At 36.4% G+C, this 19,769-nt stretch overlaps 1 protein-coding gene across 9 annotated transcripts in view; it reads left to right on the forward strand.

Annotated features, from left to right (window-relative positions):
• TJP1 (tight junction protein 1) overlaps window positions 1-19,245 on the forward strand; it is a 196,118-nt gene extending 176,873 nt beyond the window's left edge. For 4 of the 9 annotated variants that reach the window (XM_032990439.2, XM_032990444.2, XM_032990443.2 and 1 more), the window contains 10 exons: window positions 1,180-1,533; window positions 1,954-2,205; window positions 2,956-3,852; window positions 4,185-4,279; window positions 4,785-5,009; window positions 9,881-10,056; window positions 10,826-11,267; window positions 12,725-12,942; window positions 14,251-14,394; window positions 17,557-19,245. In XM_032990439.2, coding sequence (XP_032846330.2) covers window positions 1,180-1,533; window positions 1,954-2,205; window positions 2,956-3,852; window positions 4,185-4,279; window positions 4,785-5,009; window positions 9,881-10,056; window positions 10,826-11,267; window positions 12,725-12,942; window positions 14,251-14,394; window positions 17,557-17,651 — 2,898 coding nt within the window. In that variant the 3' untranslated portion in view covers window positions 17,652-19,245. The remainder of the gene's footprint in view (window positions 1-1,179; window positions 1,534-1,953; window positions 2,206-2,955; window positions 3,853-4,184; window positions 4,280-4,784; window positions 5,010-9,880; window positions 10,057-10,825; window positions 11,268-12,724; window positions 12,943-14,250; window positions 14,395-17,556) is intronic. The other 5 variants (XM_032990441.2, XM_032990446.2, XM_032990440.2 and 2 more) reach the window with 4 other exon arrangements.
• The last annotated feature ends 524 nt before the right edge of the window (window positions 19,246-19,769 follow it).

Genomic DNA, 19,769 nt, shown 5'->3' on the forward strand with positions numbered 1-19,769 from the left:
AAGAAATGACAAAAAGCGTATTTGAGAGGTTTTTTGTTCTTTTCATTCTTACTGGTGTTACAGATATGGGCAGATACTTATGGAATGGAGTTTGTTTTCCTTTTTTCCTCCTCATTTTAACTATCATTTGAAGATTTAAAGCACTAATGTCTCGTGGCTGTGTGAACTGCTCAGAACTTTTTTGTCACTGTATTAGAGCAGGTATTCTGTTAACTGGGGCTGTACAGTTGTCCTTGTGCATGTAGCAGTGTAGTGAGTGAGAACACTTGCCCATTGCCACCGTTAACTGGAGGATATATTATTGTTTTGGAAAATTTGTGAGGATTGGATGCTTTTTCGTGCAAGAACTGCTGGGTGTTCTGCTGCATTGGCACTAGGGACTGGAATTACCTGATGATGAATTATTTTTTGATTACTATAAAAGCAAGTGGCATATTCATGTTCTTTCTGGCCTCTCGGAGAAATGTGCTCTCTCAGTTGTGAGAACACAGATAGAAAATCACAGGTTGGTATTCTGTGTTCCCCCCTAAATCTCCACTTGGCTTCTCAAGCTGATGTTACACTACGCACATTAGGTCCATCCTCTTGAAGAACTAATATCAAGCAAAGTGTCACCAACAAGTAAGCAAAGAATGAATCAGCTATTGCAGCATGTTTCTTAATATTTGGATCATCTATTTCTGTTCAGATTGAGCTCCTTTCATCTCCTTATATCTACCTTCAAGTTAATGATTCCAATATTATAATATCACTTTAAAGTGCTGCTTTGTATCTTTCCAAACGCTTTGATTTCTGTGGATGCTGTGCACTATCTATTCCTACTGACAATCTGACCCCTTAGTAAAATGATTCAAAGAGCTAGACTGCAAAAAATGCCTTTAGATGTAAGCTTAACATTTTCAATGTTTGAAACCTAATTTCTCCTCCCATGTCATATTCAAAATTGTTGCATTTTTGTACTGTTGCTGGGCTGCTGCATTTGGAATATAACTGACATTTTTAACTACCAGAAAATCTCTGTTGTGCTTCAGAACAAGATAGATGCATTCCATTTGTTCAGTACTTAATTCTTAAAAAAAAAATTCTTTGTTTTATATTGTAAGGAAAAGGACGTTCTTTCAAGACATTTCAGTACCTTGTATGTACTTGAACATGTACTCTTAATTTTGCTTGACACAGGCAGATGGTGCTACAAGTGACGACCTTGATTTACACGATGACCGCCTTTCTTACCTCTCAGCTCCTGGTAGTGAATATTCTATGTACAGCACAGACAGTAGACACACGTCTGATTATGAAGACACAGATACAGAAGGGGGTGCTTATACTGATCAAGAACTGGATGAAACGCTGAATGATGAGGTTGGGACTCCTCCTGAATCTGCTATTACACGTTCTTCTGAACCTGTTAGAGAGGATTCTTCTGGAATGCATCATGAAACTCAAACTTACCCTACTTACGCATCTCCAGCTCAGCCACAGCCAAATCTCAGAATAGATTCTTCAGGATTTAAAACTACTACTTCTCAGCCGGTAAGAAAGTAACTTTATACACTCACAGCTATACGTTTACTTGAGGTTGCAAGTTCTCTTGAACAAGAAATCTCTGTTAATAGTCTGCTTACCAGTATTGTGAGCAGCATACAAGAATCTGTCAACATCAACAATAATATGTTATAATAAATTGAAGAATCAGCTTTCCCTACCTGTTTTAGTGACTCATTCTGGCAGGAGGGAGATTGAAATGCCATTCTACTTTAATTAAATGTTTTGCTTTTTTTAATGTTCAACGTAATGAATTTCTGGAAGTGCTAGTGCATGATACTTTCAGTACACTTCATTCTACATCTAGCTGCGTTGATCAAAGCATCATTTGAATTATTTTAATATAAATCAAAAAGTCATACAGTGATTCAATAGCGGTATATTTAAAATATTTTAAACACTTCACAGAAAGCAGAAGCCTCACCTGCAGTCCCTTACCTTTCCCCGTCGCCTGAATCAAACCCTGCAACCTCATCAACCTCTGCAGTAAATGCTAATGTAAACCTAACTAATGTCAGACTGGAGGAGCCTACCGCTGCTCCTTACAACTCTTACCAACCACAAGCGGGCCCCTTAAGAACATCAAGTACTGAGGGAGCTCATATAGTCCTAAGAGATCAAGAGCCATCATCCTTATCGCCGCATATAGATCCAGCAAAGGTACCTGTGCCACATTGTTGCGCTGATTTCCTGCTATACATCAAGCTAGCACATGATCTTTTTGTTTTGCCCTTATTTGAAGAATTCCTTCTATTTTTTTTTTCCTGTAAGAGATCATGCAGGTTACAAAAAAACCCCAGTTCATCTGAACTGCTAAGCATCATCTAATGTTTTGTGTGCATGGCTTCAAACTACATACTTTCCACTTATCAAAAAGATGACAATTTAAAAAAAGGCTGCATTCTGTATTTTGATTTTACTTCATGTGTAACTTTTTTAGCTTGTCAGTGCTCTACTGGTTGTTAATGAGGCCTTGAAAAATCTGTTATTTCTCTAAAATGACACTAGATCTTTGTATACTTTAAATCATGCCAGAGCCTTGATCATGAAGATGAATATAACTTGTTGGGTCACTTCCTCAGCAATGCTAGAACTAACTTAAAACACGTAAATCAATTTACTTCCAGTCTCAACACACCCTGCAAAAAAAGCGTGTGTGACCCCCCTCGCCCCAATATGAGACGCTACTGCCTTTGTCTTTCCCTTTAATCTACTTACATGGTTTTGCTTAAAAACAGGACTGGTAGGGATCTCTTGAATCACAGATTTCAGCTTTGTGTGATTGCAAACAACTGCATCAAATTATTCTGCTTTTAAACAAAATTAAAGCCAGTATTTAAAACTTCGGTTTGTTTCAAATGCAGCTGCAGTTACTCTGTTTCAACTGAAAAATATGCCTCTCTCTAACAGGTATACAGAAAGGATCCATATATTAATGAAGAAGCATCCAGACAAAGCTACATCTTAAAACAGCCAGCAGTTAATCACCCAGTACAGAGACAGGAAAGAGACCCAAATCTGATCTACGAATCCCAGGCTCAATATGCAGAAAAACAACCGAGTAGGGACTATGAACAGTCAACATACAGGTATGATTCTACAAACTATGTCGAGCAATTTACTCGTGGTTATGACCCTCGCCTACATTATGATGACCGTGTGCCTCCCTATGAGGAGCACTGGGCATATTATGATGAAAAACAGCCCTACAACCAAACAAGAACAGCTTATGAAAACCAGCCTCCGAGGGATCTGGACTCCAGACAAAATATAGAAGAGAGCACAGAACGCAGCTATTATCCAGCACAACCTCGTTTTGAGGAACCCCCTCCAATGAGCTATGACGGCAGACCTCGCTATGAGCATGCACCCAAAAACTTCAGCTTACCACAAGTGCGATATGAAGATCAACATACTGTTGGATATGACACGCATGGTAGATACAAACAAGAAGCTCAGCCGTACCAGTCGGCCATATCTCGATCTCCCGAACCGAAGCAGTACTTTGATCCACATATAAGGGGCTATGAACAAGGTCCTCAAGCTTATAATGCTAAAGCTGGACAATATGAGCCTTCTCATAGCACTTCAGGTGTTTCTCTTCCTCCTCCCCCTTCATCACAAACCAAACCAGAAGTTTTGCCTTCAAACAGTAAACCACTGCCTACACCGCCATCTCTAGCAGAGGAAGAAGAAGATCCAGCCATGAAACCACAGTCTGTGCGAAGTAGAGTTAAGATATTTGAAAGAAGAAGATCGCCATCTTTGGAAAAAATGAAGGACCCGAGTGATACATCAGCTGTTAAGGTAAGTCACTGAAGTTTTTTAGTTCCTGCTTTTTGCCAATGAGAGTACATTGTGAGAAGTAAAATACTGTATTGGAAAGAAAGATTTACTGCTTACGGAATAGCCTCTTAGCAACCTATCTGCAGTATGTTGTAAAAGCAGAAGCTGAAAACTTGTGGAAATACTGAAGGGGATTTTGCCATGCTGAAAACTCCTCACATTCATCTTCCATTAATATTTCATTCTCGTTTTCCTTCTGGGGGAGGGGGAGGTGGTTTTAGTTTTCTTACTCAAAGTGCTGTATCTTTCTAAACATTAGAATCTAAGAGAATATGCTGTGCTTTTCTTTACAGCCTCCAGAACTAGCACCTAAACCTACACTCACAGCTGTAAGTGGTCCGAAACCAACTTCTCAAAGCCAGTATGAACATGACAAAACAACTTACAGGTAGATGCACAACTGATTTTTTTACATTTAGTTTTAATATGAGATTAGAATACTCAGAAAACACTAGTTCAAATTGGAAGTTGTGGAGTGGACAGTTAAAGTGTGTAGATGTGATTTCTGTGTCAATAGTAAACCAAAACATAACATAAAGTCAGTTCTCATGGATATGGTTGCTGGTAAATGGGGGGAGGACACTATACTTTTTCAGCTTTTTCAAGGAAGAAACTTTGTCAATATCTCCATCTTTTTTCTGTGTTTGAGATAATTAGAAAGTATAGCAAAAGGGAAAAGGTAAGGTAAAAGGGAAATAAGGATTTCCTTTCTTTATGCTATGTCATATCTATCCACTTTACATGCAATATGGGTTAAAAGGACAAGACGTGTAGTTGTAAGAATTACATTTCAGTTGCTTTATTACTAGCTAGGTTATAAAAGAGACTTTTAATTCATGTACTTACACTTGTTCAACTGTGCAAGGCAACTGTGTGTTGTTACTCTTCATTAGGGCCCCAGAACCACAGAGACCTCAAGTGAAGCCGCCTGAAGATATTGTGCGTTCAAATCATTATGATCCTGAAGAAGATGAAGAGTATTATCGAAAGCAGCTCTCATACTTCGATCGTAGGAGTTTTGAAAATAAGCCATCTGTGCAGGTTCCTGCCAGCCATCATTCTGAGCCCACTAAACCAATACATTCGCAGAATCAGCTGAATTTCACCAATTATTCTAAGTAAGTTTGGTGGATTTCTTTTCTTAATTAGAAAAAGGCAGGGAGGCATATAGGACTAAAACTGAAATTCTGCCTCTGTCAATGGGAATTCCAGGGCTTCATGGTATCCAATTGAAATTATTTTGTATTCATAAAGCCAGTTTCTCTGTTTACATGTAGCTTTATTTTGAAAACGCATAACTGTATAACTTCTTATTTTGGTAAATTAAGTATTTTTCGGTAGGTTTCAGGACCTTAAACATGCTACTTGTTTTGCTTGCCACTTACTAACAGAACATATTTCCTTCGTGTAACTAATACTGAGTGCTTAAACATCTTTTGAAGCAAGAGTTTTGGTTTATTCCAACTCTACATGCATTTATTCTGCTGACAGGCTTGTACATGTTAGCTGTGTTTGACATTAGGAAACTGAGCCTTTAGGGAATAGTGCTGAGGCCAGAATTTAATCTGTTGATGGAAACATCTGTTTCCTGTATTGTACTGTTTCCTTGATTTGGAACATTTTGATACAGAAATTGTGTGAAAGCTCATACGCAGATTTAGCTCAGGTGAAGAACTGGCTATTTTGGAGGATCCTTATGCAAACTTTGTGAATAGTTACCTCAACTTCCCTAAAAACCTAAAATATAAGTTACCTAGACTTCCCAAATTTCCTTTGATTCAAACCATAAGAATTAGTTTGTAGCTGTTACTGTGAAAAGCTGTCTTGGCTTGCTGCATACAGGCTGGAAATCAAGCTTTTTTGGAGACTTTGGTTGCATTCCTTCTTGAAATCTGGACTATTCAGGTGAAGCTGAAAATCTGGCAACCTTAATGTAAATGAGCTCGTTAGAGTGAAGTAATAAACTAGCTTGCTGAAGTTTGTGTTAAGTGTATGCGCAAGGTGTCTTTGGTGTACTTGATACACTGTGTTCCAGTGCCTGTCTTGAAGGATTTGAGCTAAGACTCAGGAATCCCATTCTTAGTTGTATAATATTGTCTATCATCTCCAGTGTCTTCCTCTGAACTAACAATATTGGAATATTTCCAAAAGCTTGACAGGTTTTAAAGGATCAACTTTTTTTTTTTCCTAATCACAAAGTCTACATAGAGTAACTTATTTTTTATTTTACTTTTTTATATGCTAAGGAAGGAATGTGTATAGTAATCTGTAACCAGTTCCTATTCTTTGTCAAGGATGTTCTTTATCCTTCCTTTTCTCTTGCCGTCTGTCTTCTGATGGGCTTGGCTGGCCTCATAATGCATTGCAGTAGCCTTCAGAATTACGTTCCCACGTGCAAAAAAAACCAATCTACCCATAGATGGTCCAATTTGATCTGTAGGCATGGACTGTGTTGCCATTGTAAATGCAGGTAATGCTTTGGAAGAAATGTTGTAAGCTTTCATCAAGAAATTGTGAAGATTGTTAAATTGTTCAGATGGAGAGCATTGTGAGCTTTCATTGTACGTTTGTTATCCTCTGTAGTGTTGTCACATACACTGAAAAACATGGAAAATACAACTGTCAAATTTTTGCTGTAGAATGGCTAATAGTTAAGAGAGATTGTTCCATACTTCTGCCTACCACTTCTGTCTGCCATGGCACTTCTGTTCTTTGGCTGCTCGTTTCTGGTTTTGTTTGGATTGTGAGTTAGTGTATAACTTCAGGGCTTGTACTTGTGGGATGGTGACATCTAACTGTCACAGAGGAGTAAGATAATACTGTTTTTAAGGCTGATAGTCTCATATGTCAGGGGACAAAAATGTGGGTTTTTTTCCTTTATAAAAGAATGGGACCCTTAACAGTAAGGGACAGACATGGGAAAGAAAATTTACCCAAGGTAATCCAGTGCAAATAGACAAAGACTGAAATATTAATGGAAGTAAGGGGAAAGAGATAAACAAGACCACTGCTCAGTTGGGCAGTACTGCCTCTAGAAGCATGCTGCAATGTCCTTGCTTGGAAACACAAAACAATTGCTGTCTTGAGAAAGCATTCATATTTAGGACTCTTTTGCCAGCTTCCAATTTGTACCCTGCTACTTGTTCGTTATTCATCTTTTTTTCCTAGTGAATTTATATGGTAATTGCTGTGAACAAACTCTTCTAAAAATAATCAGGACTAAATTTGGATGATACAGAAACTGTTGATTATGCAAGCTCTGGCTTCTGCATAATCCATATAATGTGTTCTGGGTACAGAGGACAGGTTTTATTTATTCATGAGCAATAGCTACAACTTCTTCAGTTGTAAATATTAATGTTAAACTGTGTCAGGTTCTTTGCCCACTAAGTATTGTGAAAGTATATCTTTCTCCCCTTATGTGTGTACAAATTTGTTTACTCTTTTAATAATTTGGGGTTTTATTTGCATCATTTAGGAAATTTATGTCATTACTCAAAGCTGCTTTATATGAGTAATGCCATATCTGTATGTTAAAGCTGTAACTGTACAATAAGGGATTTCCCTTGATGTGAGAAAATAGTAGAACTTGTAAATGGGTGTGTTTCAGTGGATCTAGCTGGAGCAATTTAGGAGGTTACTACATCTGTGACTGAATAGTGGATTTGTTCGTGCTTGGTTCAGTGTAGCTACCTGCATTTCCTTGACATGCTGCAGAATGAGGTAGCTTATCTAAATTTTATTTTGAGTAGGGTTAAGAGTACTCACATGATCAGTTACAGCGTCATCTGAGGAGGCAATAAGGAACAGTGGCCTCCGTTACCTTCTTAAGTTGCTCTGGCTGAGCTCTTACTTATCTGTTACAGAGTTGGAGCTTTTTGAGTGGGAACAGATCAGCAGTGCAGTTTGATTTCTGTTGTACACAGAGGCTTAAAACCTGTTGCCTGCTGGTTCCTTCTAGTAGCTCATTCATTTCTGCTTCTTTTAAAATTAAAGTAGCAGTTTTGTAACAAAAATTAAGTGGGAAACAGTTTAGAAAACAGTGCATCAATAATTAGAGGATCTTCATTTATACACTCACAGGTTGTAAGCAGACATTTTGTTGTGGATCACTTTAATTGCATGCAGGTTCTGAACAATGTGGTTGAGATTGTGGCTGACCCTTTGAGGAGCCTATGACAGAAGAATATGCTTCATATTGAGCACAATATAGAGCTGGTTGTGTTTGTGTTGTCACAGCGCTCTCATCTCTTCTGCTCCCTCCATCAAAATGTTCCCTATTTTTTTAAAAAACTATGAAAGCTGGCAAGCAGTTCTGATTAGGTGTAGAGTGTGTTGGGTTTTTATTGTGGGCTTTTGAAGTGCTGCCCTCCCCTGGTTAATATCCCCTCTGGGAAGCAGTGATTTCAGGCAGGCGATTTTCCGAGAAAGCAGCTACTACCCATCTGGAATAAAGACAGCAGTGAGTGAGCGTGCAGTAATAACTTGTTGTGTTGAATGAATGGCTTTAAAATCAGTGGGAACAGAAGCTTATACAGCAGATCTAAAATGATCTTTTCTTTGCAACGCTGGTTTTAGAGATACATTCATACAGATGCTGTTTAGCACACTGAGAATCACTTTAATGTGGCCATCAAGCAGACTTGCAGAAGCTGATCAGCCCTTTCCTTAGTTTTATAACATACTCCTCTGAAGAAGTAAGGCTGGTGTCTAAACTTGTCTGTTACATTTTTATGAGAATACAGAAGGTGAAGGGATGAGGGAATATACATTAAGACTGAAGAAATTAATGCTAATCGAACCATAAGTGAGAGACTTAGAATATGGGATTTGCATTTTGTTCACTTTTTTCAGTATATTGAGTAACTTTGTTTATACAGATTAAGACTACACTAAGCCATGTTTTGCATTCTTACTTTCAGTATCTGTCAATTTGAGATCTTGACCGCTTTCTAATTCAACGAAATCTCAAATATAGTACGTGATTATTTGTACATCTGCATATGGTAAAGGTCATAGCAGAAACGTCAAGGTTAAAAGTAGTGTCTCTTTGTTTCAACAACCTTGTCATATGAGAACTGCTAGGACTAACATGAAAAGTGTGACAAAATAATATGCTCAAGATAGAATGACTATTTTCTTTCATTCTTCTATTGCTGTTTGCTTTGCCATCACCTAGATTTCTTGGCTCTTACACTAGCTATGACTACTTGAAAAGGAACATCAAGTGGTAAGACTTGTTGATGTGAGGATGTTTTCAGGTGTCCTCTCACTGTTACATTTCATCACAGGCATTATGTGCACTTTAAAATTTTAAACACACAAATTCTGAAAGTACAATATATAGTAGTCCAAAATTACAAATATTTGTGAAATCAGTCATTTCCAAAAATAAACTTTTGGAGAAATACTTATATAAGAAAAAAGAAACTTTTAAAAAAATCATGCTTTCAGTATCTACACTATGCACATAAAGCTAGTGAAGCTTAAGCTGATTACATTTCTAATTAAGATGGCATTGTTCAAATACTAGGTGTATTTAGAAAAGTAATACTAGAATCCATTGTCCTAATGGCTAATTATGCTTTTCAAAAACAACCCACTCGCCACCCCAAAACAGTGGATTTATATTTTTATTTTGAAGACCTGTTCAATTAGAGAACAGTTTTTAATTTAAATTACCCCAAATGAAATTGAAAAATTAAAATTTTATGGGCAGTTATGCAAATACACCTGAAATGTCATCTGCCTTTTGTTTGCCATGGTTTGTGTTACTAATCTTCTTCTAAAGATTCAATGTTGTCTTAATCTTTTGTGCTTATGAATAAATGTTTTTATACTTGAGACAGGATATTAAAGAAAATGGTGTTTTAATGTTTATAGGAAGAGATGGAAATCAGGTGATCATAGAAGAAAATAGCAGTGAATGCAGACGCTCAGAGCCCTGAAGAAACTGAACAGTCAAATGTTGTTTGTTTTATTTCAACAGGGGGAAACCCACAGATAGTGAATCAGTGGATAGGCCCGTTGGTGAAAAACGCTATGAGCCAATTACTCAAGTTACTACTCCTCCTTCTGCTCCTTCAGTCCAGTATACGCAACCTCAGTCGATCAATAGTCCTGTCCTGTCTCTCCCAGTACACCACAAGCCTGCACTTTCTGAAGGTGAGCAGTTGGAAAGCTAACCTGTCTCATGTCGTAACAAATATCACTTAGCAGATGTTTGTATGGTTGCTTCAGCATGTCTATACTGCTAACTATGTTGTTATCTAACTGAAAATTGGAATAAATATTAGTGAAAATCACTTTTTACTATAGTGAGATAGTCTTGTGAAATGCTTTGGTGATCTTGTCTGAAACCATAACTTCCAGGTGTTAATAGTTACTGTATAACTGTCTCTTCCATATTTAGGTGTCTCAGCAAAGATCAAGTAAAATTTCCATTACTTCAAAAAAAAGTGTGTGTATCTATGCTTTGGACTGAAATTCTTCAGGCATGAGTAATAGTTGTAGGCTTCTAAAAACAGAGGAAAAGGTTGTTTTCACTTTCACAATGACAGGCTTGCCTGGTCCAACTGAATTTTCCATTTGTGCACGTGCATGATAGTATTTCAATAATGCTTTTTTTGTTTGTTTGTTTGGGGTTTTTTTGTTTGTTTGTTTTTTTTTTTTTGTCAAGTTACAATTGTTTTACCTTTTTATTGAAAGGTCATGCCATTGTATCTGAAGTATCTGTTCAATGAAACATTAGGTAACTTGCCTGAGCATAGAAGATATGAGGGGGACAGATGATCTATGAGAGCTAAGCTGAACCTATATATATTTTATATAGTAGATTAAGAATTGACTAAAATGTGTTCTTATGCTGTAGTATATGTGACTAGAAATTTCTGATGGTTACTGAGGAGTTCTGATATTTTTATTTGCATTGCAGTTAACTCTGTGTCTGATCCTCCTCCACCTCAGAATAAGCCAGCAATTTTCAGATCATCTAGAGAAGACACTGTGCAGTCTACATTTTATCCTCAGAAAAGCTTCCCTGACAAAGGACCCGTTAATGGAACTGAACAGATTCAAAAAACAGTCACTCCTTCTTACAACCGCTTTACAACAAAACCTTACACCAGTGCTGCAAGGCCCTTTGAGCGCAAGTTTGAAAGTCCTAAATTCAACCATAATCTCTTGCCAAATGAAGCTCAACATAAGCCAGAGTTGCCATCTAAATCTCCAAATTCTCCTCAACCAATTTTGAAAGCACACAGCTCATCACAGCCTCCTGAGTTTGATAGCGGAGTGGATACCTTCGCTGTACAGGTTGACAAGCCTAAATATCAACCAAATAATGTTAATGCTGTGCCTAAAGCCATTCCTGTAAGGTAAGCTGCTGCTTTTCTGCTGCTTTTTTCTTTCCATTACTACATCTGTAAGAGTTCATCTGTGAAAAATACAGCTTGCCTTTTTTTTTTTTTTTTCTGTTGATGTTATAGTTGAAAGATGGATACTATGATTCTAAAATTCTGCCAAAGGGCATTGAAGGTTATTTGGATAGATACTTAAATTGTCTTATGTCCCTGTCTCATCTTGCATCTTGTTAGAAAGTGACATGGCTTTTATTTCCTATTTTGTATACTATAATTATAAATCTTCTGGTAGATAGTAATAATTTGTCCTTTCAGTATGTTTCTAGAAGATGGAATTAATTTCTAAGGATAGCTGTTGCACTAAACTGTATGTATTCTCTGCTTAGAGAGACCAACTTCATAGTACTTGTGTATAAGGGATATTTTTAAAATACTGTAAAAAGAGAAAGTCACTTTAGCAGTTTCATATTGTTCTCTTTGGTATGAGACAAAATAACAACTGCTTAAAAACAGCTTGTGCTTGCCTAAAATGCTTTAAGAAATATGTCAAGAGCAACAGATAGTGTTACAATCTTAAGCTCTTTGCTGATGTGTTAAATTCTTTTCACTAATATTTGCAGAACAGTGTTTTATTAGTTTTGATTTCAAAATAATAATACATAAACCAGACTTGAAACGTTGCTTGATGTTTCAGTCACTCAAATGTAGTAGAAGAATGAACCCTATTTGTTCTTAAGCACCTGCAAAATGTTTTGATGCTGTGTAGTTCTGTAGATAGCTACAAATTTTGAAGTTACTGTGGTTTTGAGTGAAATTCTTCAGATACTGATCTGAAATCCACTAAAAGTAGCAATCTCATAGTCTTACATGTTACTTTTCAGTTCTGGCAACCTGGAAAAAATTTTGTGGTGTGTTTTTTTTTTTTTTTTTTTTTTTTGGTTGTTTGTTTTTTTTTTTTTTTTTTTTTTTATGGGCTTTGTTTTCAGTGTGTATCGGAATAGGACTGTTCAGTGTGGCTTGAATAAGAATTATTACTCCTCATGGTATTAAAGTTATAATGGAGTTTGGGGAGGAAAATGAAACTTTCAGATGCGTTAATTACATTTAGATTTACTAAGATGAAGTATGTAGCTGGGGGCAAGCTCTTTCTGTATAATTCCAGAAACGGGCATTTGAAAACACAAGATGCAAGTGGTCCAAATTCTTGCTTCAACTACTTGATGAACATTTGCAGGATTTGTGGGCTTTGGGGTTTTTTTTGTGAAAATGTTCTCTTCTCATGACAGAAATTGAACTACTTTCATCTTACTTGTCCTGTGCAATTGAATGTGGGACATATTCAGTGTTTCCCTAAAATCAGTGCTAGCCTACTCTAGGCTGTGCTCTACTAAAATGTTAGAGGAAAGTATGCCATTGACTTTCAGGAAGAAAATATTGCTAAAACTGCCAGGCTTTTCTGTCTTGCATTTCAGCCCTTCAGCACTTGAGGATGAGGAGGAAGAAGACGGACACACTGTAGTAGCCACGGCAAGAGGTGTGTTTAACAGCAATGGTGGTGTGTTGAGCTCCATAGAGACTGGAGTTAGTATTATTATACCACAAGGAGCCATTCCAGAGGGAATAGAGCAAGAAATATATTTCAAAGTCTGCAGAGACAACAGTATACTTCCACCTTTGGACAAAGAGAAAGGTAAGAGCTGGAGTGATACACTGTTCTGTTATTTAATAAAATTCTTTTCAAACAGCAACAAAATAGAATATGAAAATACCTTAATATACTTCAGTACATAACATTCCACTGTGAAGATAGAGTGTATACATCTTAAGAAGTATAAGAGAAGCAATATTCTGCTTAATATTTAAAGTTGCAAGCAAGATGGAGGCCCTGAATTACAAATTAAGTATTCTCAAGTTGTAGATTTAAGTACCGATTTAAAACATAGCTAGTAAACTAAAGGAAGGTTCTAAATATTTTTTAAAGAATCTTTGAAATTGTGGATTCTCTCTCAAAGTGCAAGGGTTTACTCTAGGCATTCTTACTAGAAGCATTTCTTCAACGCACAGTTAGGACCAAAAGCATTACACATGATTTAAACTAATACAACTTGATTTAAATATTTGGAATTTACTTCAACACTTATATAGTCAGCATTTTATTTTATTTTCAGTTTATCTAAAGTGAACAGCTTCATGGTTTAAAAAAATATTCTAACTTTTATATTAAAAAAAAAAAAAAGTATATTCCTGACTATTTTATTAGTAAGGGCTGAGTAGTATATCTTAGTTGAGCAATTTTTTCATAGTAAGCCTGTCTTTCATACCACTAGTCCAGTGCACATACATATTCTGACCTATCAAATTCCAAATTTCCTCAAGTCAAGAAACTAAAGTGTTTAATTTAATAAATAGCTAGTTAAAGCATTACTGTCTATCTGCAGTTACTTTGTATCTTTATAAACCAAGTATAGCTTGTTCCTCAGCTGAATAATCTTATGTTAACATTTGGAGTTTTAAACTAAAAATAGACCTATACATTTGTATGTTTTATCTTTTGACTGTTAGCATAAGGCTTTATAGGCTCTTGAGCTGCTGAAGGCTTTTTTCGGCCCAGTGTGCCATAAATCCATACAAGCAGCTGTAGTGCAAAGAGAAGAATGAACAAGGCTGCTTACATATTTGGGGATTTGTTTGTTTTTATGCACCTGCTTAGAAATTAGTGTGGGGGAGGGAGTGGAAATCCCAACATGATTTCATGATAGGACTTGTTCATCCTTTTTCATTTTGAGTGTGTGATGTGTTCCACTGAAAAGTCGCTTGAATGCTTTAAAAGAGCCTATGAGAAACAATCTTGGTAAGTGCTATTCTTCACTGACGGGTCAAAATGTTCATATGGTTCTCTAAAACTAAGTTGCTGAGTAGCTCTGCAATGTAATTATGTAATACTTCGAACCTGTTTCAAGAAGAATCAGTAACAGGTTTTTCTTTCTCTTAACTGTAGGTGAAACACTTCTTAGCCCCTTGGTAATGTGTGGGCCTCATGGACTAAAATTCCTGAAGCCAGTGGAGCTGCGCCTGCCACATTGTGCGTCTATGACCCCTGATGGTTGGTCTTTTGCTCTAAAATCCTCCGACTCCTCGTCGGGTATGCTGTCCTCCCTCTGTCCTTTTGGGGCTTTTGGGTGCTATCGTATAATTTAAGTTAATTTGGCTGAAGGTGATGCTGTGTAATATAAAGAACTCAATCATTGTACTTGTGTCAAACTCTCCCATTTCACTTTCATTACAAATGTCTTTCTTACATTTACTCATGGTGCAAATTCATAGCTAAAACCACGATAGCAGAAAGAGTAATATCTCTAGACTATTAAATATTATCGTATTTTTCTATTCTGTCTTCTTTCTTGAGGACTGCTACAGCTGAATACACTTGAAATGATAGTAGCACTAAAATTGAGAGGAAATGATTATGTACCTCTGATTGGCCTTTGTAACATAACCGGTGTTTGTCTGTTGCTTAATTAACCATATAGGACTCTGGCATATCTTAACAATCTGCATGCTCATAAATCATGATTTAATGCTTGTTAACTGTTTCCATGTGTGCAAGTAGATGCTAACAATCGGGTCATTTAAGAAAACTATAGTGTTCAGTAAAAGCATTTACAATTCATTCTAATGTAGCTGGATTTTCCACAAGACTTTTCTTGCTAGCTTCTGCCTGTTTCTCCTCTACTGTCTCTTATGCAGAAGTTTCTGGTTGATAGTAAAAGTTGCAACTAGGTTGCAATTTTATTTACTTGTTTATTTTTTACCTCACTGGGGCTTTCTTGAATGAGGGGGAGAATGTATTGGCTGAAATTGCCAGTGAGGAGCCCAATTTAGAATTATGGGCAAGTTTCAAGCAATTTCATGAAATGGCTGTGAGGTTACAGAGATTTAAAAAGGAATGTTTGCACATCTGGGGAAAAAGTCTTAAGGTTTTATTCAGCTACCTTCAAAATTTATGGTGGAAGGTTCAAACCACTAATGTGTACGTATGATCTAAGTAATGACTGAACAATATACTTCTGTATACAGCATTTAAGCCACCATGTATGCATATCTTCCGTCACTAATGTATCTACCACTGGTCAACACCAAAGCACTGATGCTTTGAAAGATTAAAGCATCTAGTCCCCGTGATGGGGATTCAATAACCTAGAGGTATTAATGGCAATAATTTTTAGTTGTTTTTTATAAGGTATTATATGCATGTGTTGCATGCATCTATTTAACAATGTGTGTATACATGGCAGTGTTAAAATGTGGAATCATAAACGATAGGGTCCCAAAAGACATGACAACTATGACAAAAATGGCACAACACTTCCTTTGTAACTAATAGCACCTGTTCGTGAAGTTACTTGAAGTGAGAGGACTCAAATGATCTCAACAAAAACTGAAGTTACTGAGACATTTTTCTCTCTTCCCAAAGTGGGATGTGTGTGTGTGCGTGCATGTGTGGGTGAGAGCAAGAGTGTGTCTATTTAAACCCTAACACTTTCTGTACTGTAAATATAACACCACATTCTGTTAATCTGAAATGGGATGTATATCATAACATTGCTCTTTTGAGACAAACCTTAAAATTAGGCAATTCTGTCTTATGATATGTAAGTAGACCATACTGTGTCTTAAATAAATAATTGTTTTCTCTCTTTCTAAATTAGTTGGTTATGGGACTCTGATTTTTGAGGTGGCTTTATAATAACAGTTTATACAATTCTGGGGCTTTTCTTTCTTCAGTCGTTTGCTCTACCTCATCTTTACTCAATGTATCCATGTTCTGTCCTAAAAGTGACATTCATTTGCACTTACTAACATACTTTCTGCCACATTTAAACTTCATATATTGATGTTTTACTGTTTAAACCCCTTCAAAAGCTTGAATTATTCTGGTATTAAAACTGACTGGGGAAAAAGTTGCATTTTATGGCCACACCTATTAGAATGTATTAGTGAAAAATATAATGAAGGATTTTTTTTTTTTTTTTCATAGCAGTTGTAGCTAAGTATGGGAAAAACTTCTTCAACAGCTAGAGGTTGCACTGGCTACAGTCTAATCCTTACTGTGTATTTAGGAGTAAAGGTTGGAAAAATGTCTGCCATGACATGAAAAATCCTCCAGCATTATTGAGCTTCTTGACTGAAATAAGTAATCTCGACTGGTTCCAGTAAACTTGTTTGCATTCTCTAGCTATACACAGGCCACTTATATCCTTTGTCCCTACATCAGATGTTGCCATCACTCAGTGTGTTGTGTACCTCATTTTGTTTTCATGAGTTCTGCAAGAAAATTCTGTGGACTTTACATGAGTCTCATTTAATACAGAGGTCTCAGGTGTTTGCAGTCTGTGCGACTGTGTTCTCTAACTTGTTAAATATTTCTCAAGGCAGGTCTGTTTTGGCCAACTATTTAACATCATCTATCTGGAAGGCTTAAGAGAACCTCAGTTCATTTTTCACTGTTCTACCGTAGTGGGATGGTGATGCTTTTTGTTTAGTGGTAGCATTTAGGTGGGTAAATGAAGAATGCTCTCTCCAGTTAAAAGGGACAATTGACTCTGCAGATGGAATGTAACCTTTGTCGGGTGAGATGACAGCTAATGACTTTCTCCTGTAAAAATGTTACACAGGACCTTTGACCATGAGTAGATAAGACCTGTTGTAAAGATTTTTAAGTATGTACCCGTTAACTAACATCCCTTTCAGAATGTCAGTATTTCAGGTTTTTAAACAAGTATACTGGACGTAGCTGCAAAATTACTAAAATCCTGTCTACAGTGATTTTCATACTAGGAAATAAAACTACCCATGTGTCATAGAGTTTAGTTACAACATGATTTCTGCCTTGATTCATCTGTGTTCAGAACTGTTCTGAGAAACTTTAAATGTATCCTACTCAGATTAGCTTTTAAAATGTCTTAGTTTTTCAGGCAGTTTAGGAAAGAGCCAGTGAATAACAGATTCACTGTTAACACTTCTCAAATGGAAAGCGCTATGTTGGTGCTGTACAGTAGAATGACTTATATTTAGCAATTCCAGTGTGCCACAGCATCTGTTTTGAATAACTGATTTATCCTACTTTATATTGAAATAAAGGGTTAATTTTCATTAATAACATACAAACTGCAAGGTTTTTTTTTTTTAAAAAAAAAAGGTAGATTCAGGACTTAAAAGCTTCTGTCCAAAAGCTTGGTTGTTTCAAGATGTGCACTGTTTGACAGCAGATACTAAACACCAGCATTGTGTTTTCCTCCCACAGGTGACCCCAAAACCTGGCAGAACAAGTCTCTTCCTGGGGATCCAAACTATCTTGTTGGAGCAAACTGTGTCTCAGTCCTAATTGACCACTTCTAAATATTAAGTTAGCTGACTGAGTAAATAATGTGAAACTGAGATGGACCTTACATAAAAACTGAACCACTCTATCAAGTATTAACTGTTCTCTAAGTGATAATGGATCTTAGTGTTTAAGTATCTTGCTTTAACTAACAATGGTTTAGCAAGTACACTTTTTGAACCATGGTCACAATACATGCCACAGGTAGGGAGTGTACAGTGGGAACAAGGTAGGGATTTTGCTGGTTCTGTATGCTTTGGTTTGTTGGTTGTTCTTTTGTGGAATTTTTTTGTTTAGCTTCCTTTCTATTTTTAAAGGACACTAATAGTATTTCATTGTTTAAAATCTGAAAGTACCAATAGAATTATATTCAGAGGAATTGAATTTGGTTCGTACTCCGCTGGTGAAAACACCTAATTTGGCCTGCATTTTTATGACCGTGTTTTTGTAACTCACAAGACGACATTTTTGTCTCTAGTTTTTAAATTACTTTGGTGTATGTGTCCAATGAAATGGCAATCAACTTGGGGTAGCACAGTTGAGATGTTTTCCTCTGCTGAGAGGCTAATGCAAACACGTCTGCTTACTGTATATGGAAACATTGTCGTGAGAACAGAGGGGAGGGGGTAAAGCATGTGGGATGACTATGGTTCAGTTGCCTCTGGATTTGTAAATTAACCACATTATTACAGACCTATTAACCAGCAGGGATGCCTTACCCTCATGTTTTTAATAGTCTTTGCTCTCATAGTTCTCTGTATTAAGTTCGTATGGCTTTTGTGCTTACCTAGATAATATATCATGAGAGACTGGGGAAAGGGGAGGGGGGTGGGGAACAGGGGAAAAAAGAAAAAAAAAAAAAACAACAAAAAACCACACAAACAAACAAACAAACAAACAAACAAAAAAAAACCAAACCCAAACAAAACAACAAAAAAAAACCCAAACAAAAAACAAAACACAACACAACTTGTGACTTTGGTTTAGAGGACAAGTATTGTTTGTGTTTATCAACAAGAAGAGAACCAGAAGAAAATGATGGTATGTTTTCTGCTATGCATTTGAAAATTTATAGATGTTATAGACTGCTTGTATATAATGCGTGCATACCACTTTTGTTCTTGGTTTGTAAATTAACTTTTATAAGCTTTACCTTTTTATATATATAAATATATATAAAAACAAACAAAGTTTCTTAAGGATATCTTTGTATTCTCATACCTTTTGAGCCTTGAACTTTGGCATCTGCAGCAATAAAAGCAGCATTTCTACAATATACAAACAAGGACATTTTTTAAAAATGCACAAAGTTGTTACCTTTTTAAGTGCTGCATTTAAAGAATATAACTCGGAATTCTCTACTTTGATTAAATTCTTGAAAAGTATCCCTACTGTAATTTGTCATAAGGATGCTGTACTATGTGCCCTGAAATGTATTTTTTTACTAATAGACAATTTATTATGGCACAATGGCACTACTACTGTTTAGATAATATACCACTGCATTCTGTTAATGAGTTATTAGCTATTCAGGTGTGGCTGATTTTTTTCTCTGCAGTTATTAAAATTACACGTTTCTAAATATACAGAATAAAACTGTTTTTAAAATAATAAAGGAGATTGTAGTACCTTATTGTTTCTGAAATGTATTTATGTGAACTTGACAAAATGAATTTTGATTTATTTTTTTTCCCCCCCTATGTAAGTAGACAGCTGGATTCTGCTGTATGTTCATACACAAAGCAGAGCTCTTTTGTGGAGACAGTTGGAGTTGTCCACAGCAGGGCTTCTGAAATGAACTCCAGTGTGGATCCATTGGAATACTCAATACAAGTATGAGTGTTGGCCTTGTATCTTGACTCACTATGTTGGTGCTAGTTAACTTGTTACACTTACTCTTCCAGATACTTTGGTAATGTTCTAGCATGTAGATTTAGGCATAGCCTAGTTAGACAATTTTAAAGATATTCCTACAGAATCAGATTATCAGGCCTTCTTGGAGTACTCAGTGGCTTACTAGTAAGCTACCATTATTCTGTAAGAGAATATAAGTTCTAGAAGTTAATTTAAAATAATGCTGGGAAACAGTCTGTAACCCGGATGTTTTCTTTCTGTACTTTTACTGACCAGTGAGT

This window comes from Tyto alba, unplaced genomic scaffold, assembly GCF_018691265.1.
Source record: "Tyto alba isolate M040663 unplaced genomic scaffold, T.alba_DEE_v4.0 Super-Scaffold_41, whole genome shotgun sequence".
Lineage (NCBI taxonomy): Eukaryota > Metazoa > Chordata > Aves > Strigiformes > Tytonidae > Tyto > Tyto alba.